Here is a 2,176-nt window from a genome sequence, read left to right as displayed (position 1 = left end):
TGTGTGTGTGTGTGTGTGTGTGTGTGTGTGTGCACGCTGCTGTGTTGCGCAACCGGCTCATCCATCCATTCTAAGCCTAGAAATATTAACTTTACGCAGGAGTTTATTACCATAATTACTGTAAACAGAGGAACTCAGATGTTTGGTAGAACATAGATCTTAGTTTATTTCATAGCTGATATGAAGAAACGAGTCTCTGCGCCTCAGTGGAGAGTTTTCATGACGTGACGTGATGTTGGAGAGTTAGAATTATATGGATGAGACCATTCCATCGGTCATGATTCAGCTCTGGGTGGACTGGACTGACACAGTCCTGATCGGTCTGCCAGCTCCCTCTGGAAAGCTCCTGTGGAACCCCAGTTTAATCACTACTGCTGCACGCGCCGCGCACAGATCCTCGCTGTGTCATGCTTCCAGAGCCAATCTGAAAAAGGACTTTCCCTGAAAACAGCTGATGAGCCAGTCGTCATCATGGATCAGAAAATTCTATCTGTTTATAAATAAATGCTCTGCGTGTTACACTATTTATTATGGCTGAATCAGTTCCTGTTAAATGTGTTTTTGGCACAACTTTGCGCGTCCTTTATCTAACTGTGTCCATGTGGATGTAATAATTAATCATATGGATTTAATAATTAATCATGTGGATGTAATAATTAATTATGTGGATGTAATAATTAATCATGTGGATGTAATAATTAATCATGTGGATGTAATAATTGTTAATCATGTGTGTCTGGTGTGAACAATAATCATTTTCACATCATGAACAGTTTCTTAGAATCAACTCTGTGTCGCCAATGGAACCAAAACCACAGAAAGCTTTTTTTCCTAGCTGAATTAAGAACTCACCCATCCTGCAGACCACAGAGGTGAGATGGCACTGGTCAAGGACGTCCAGCAACTGTTGGTCCAGGTGTCTCCCACAGGGGTCTAGATTCTCTCTGATGGTCCCGCTGAACAGGAAGGGGTCCTGAGGTATAATAGCCAACTTGGACCTACAGAGGAGACAAAAAGGACACAATCAACATTATCATATTGATCTATGCTTCTGTTCCTGTGTCAGCATCTTCATTTGTCTGTAGTGTTAACATAATATCTCATAAACCACTGGATAGATAAAAAAAAGTAATCATTGGATGAACGTCTACAATTGGAGTCACTATGATTAAAGGTGGCTGCTTATAGGCTGTAACTCAGTCAACTTTATTGGGATTGTTGRGGTAGCTGAAAGTCATTCACAACCCAGACCCTGAGTGTGACATCACATGACATTACACTTTATTTTCAGGGTTTACCAAAATCAAATATATCTTGTTAATTTCTTAACACATGATGATTTTAATCTAAAACCCCAGCTAAGAAAGACGGTGGGTCATGTACATTCATTCAAGAAATGCTAGGCCTTTAACTGTGATCAATGTTTTGCTACAGTTTGTCAAATGTCTTTCAAATCTTAACAACTTCAGACATACCGTAGCTGAGCTAAGCCCACAGTGCTTATGTCCAGCTGATCCAGGAGTATCTGCCCTTGGTTGAGCTCCACCATACGAAACAAGGCCAGAAACATGGTGGACTTGCCAGAACCTGTACGTCCAACAATACCAATTTTCTCCCCAGGTTGTACAAACAGGCTCACTCCATCCAGTGCATTAGGAAGGCCCTCCCTGTACGCCAGAACCACATTGTGGAACTCCAAAGAGCCCTGCTCAGGCCAAGCAGGGGGTAGCTGGAGTGAAACAAAGACATGAAATACAAAAAGTGAACAATACACACTGCATAAAGTAACATCTGGATTAATGAGATAATTCTGTTTGTTATGGTCTAAAGTTCATATCATCTACAGCAGTGGTTCTTAACCTTTTTGACCTCYGGGCCCAATTTGTTGAACATAAAGTGACACGAGGCCCAGTCAGACATTTCTAATGTATGGATCAAAATGATAATTATTCTAAATCTTGGTTTAATTTTTATTGCATTTACATCATAACTAAACTATCATAACTAACATAACTAAATTAAATACACTTACAGTTTAAAAGTAAAACTCCTGTCAAATAATCAGAAGACATGATTATGACAAACATTTTATATTGTAACCTGCCCATAACAATTATTTGAACAAATACAATAGTCAGTCAACAGACCACTCAGGCTTATCAACGCAAATATATAT

The 2,176-nt window shown here is 39.7% G+C and overlaps 1 protein-coding gene across 1 annotated transcript in view; it reads right to left on the bottom strand.

Moving 5' to 3' along the window:
- The window catches only part of abcc10 (ATP-binding cassette, sub-family C (CFTR/MRP), member 10), a gene marked incomplete in the record, with an annotated part of 48,960 nt that overhangs the window by 8,187 nt on the left and 38,597 nt on the right, over positions 1-2,176 (bottom strand). Inside the window, 2 exon segments of the mRNA XM_014023914.1 lie at positions 853-998; positions 1,476-1,729. Coding sequence (XP_013879368.1) covers positions 853-998; positions 1,476-1,729 — 400 coding nt within the window.

This window comes from Austrofundulus limnaeus, unplaced genomic scaffold (assembly GCF_001266775.1).
Source record: "Austrofundulus limnaeus strain Quisiro unplaced genomic scaffold, Austrofundulus_limnaeus-1.0 Scaffold396, whole genome shotgun sequence".
Classification (NCBI taxonomy): Eukaryota; Metazoa; Chordata; class Actinopteri; order Cyprinodontiformes; family Rivulidae; genus Austrofundulus; species Austrofundulus limnaeus.
The sequence above is the reverse complement of the archived record's forward strand: the minus strand, read 5'-3'. Positions and strand labels throughout refer to the sequence as shown.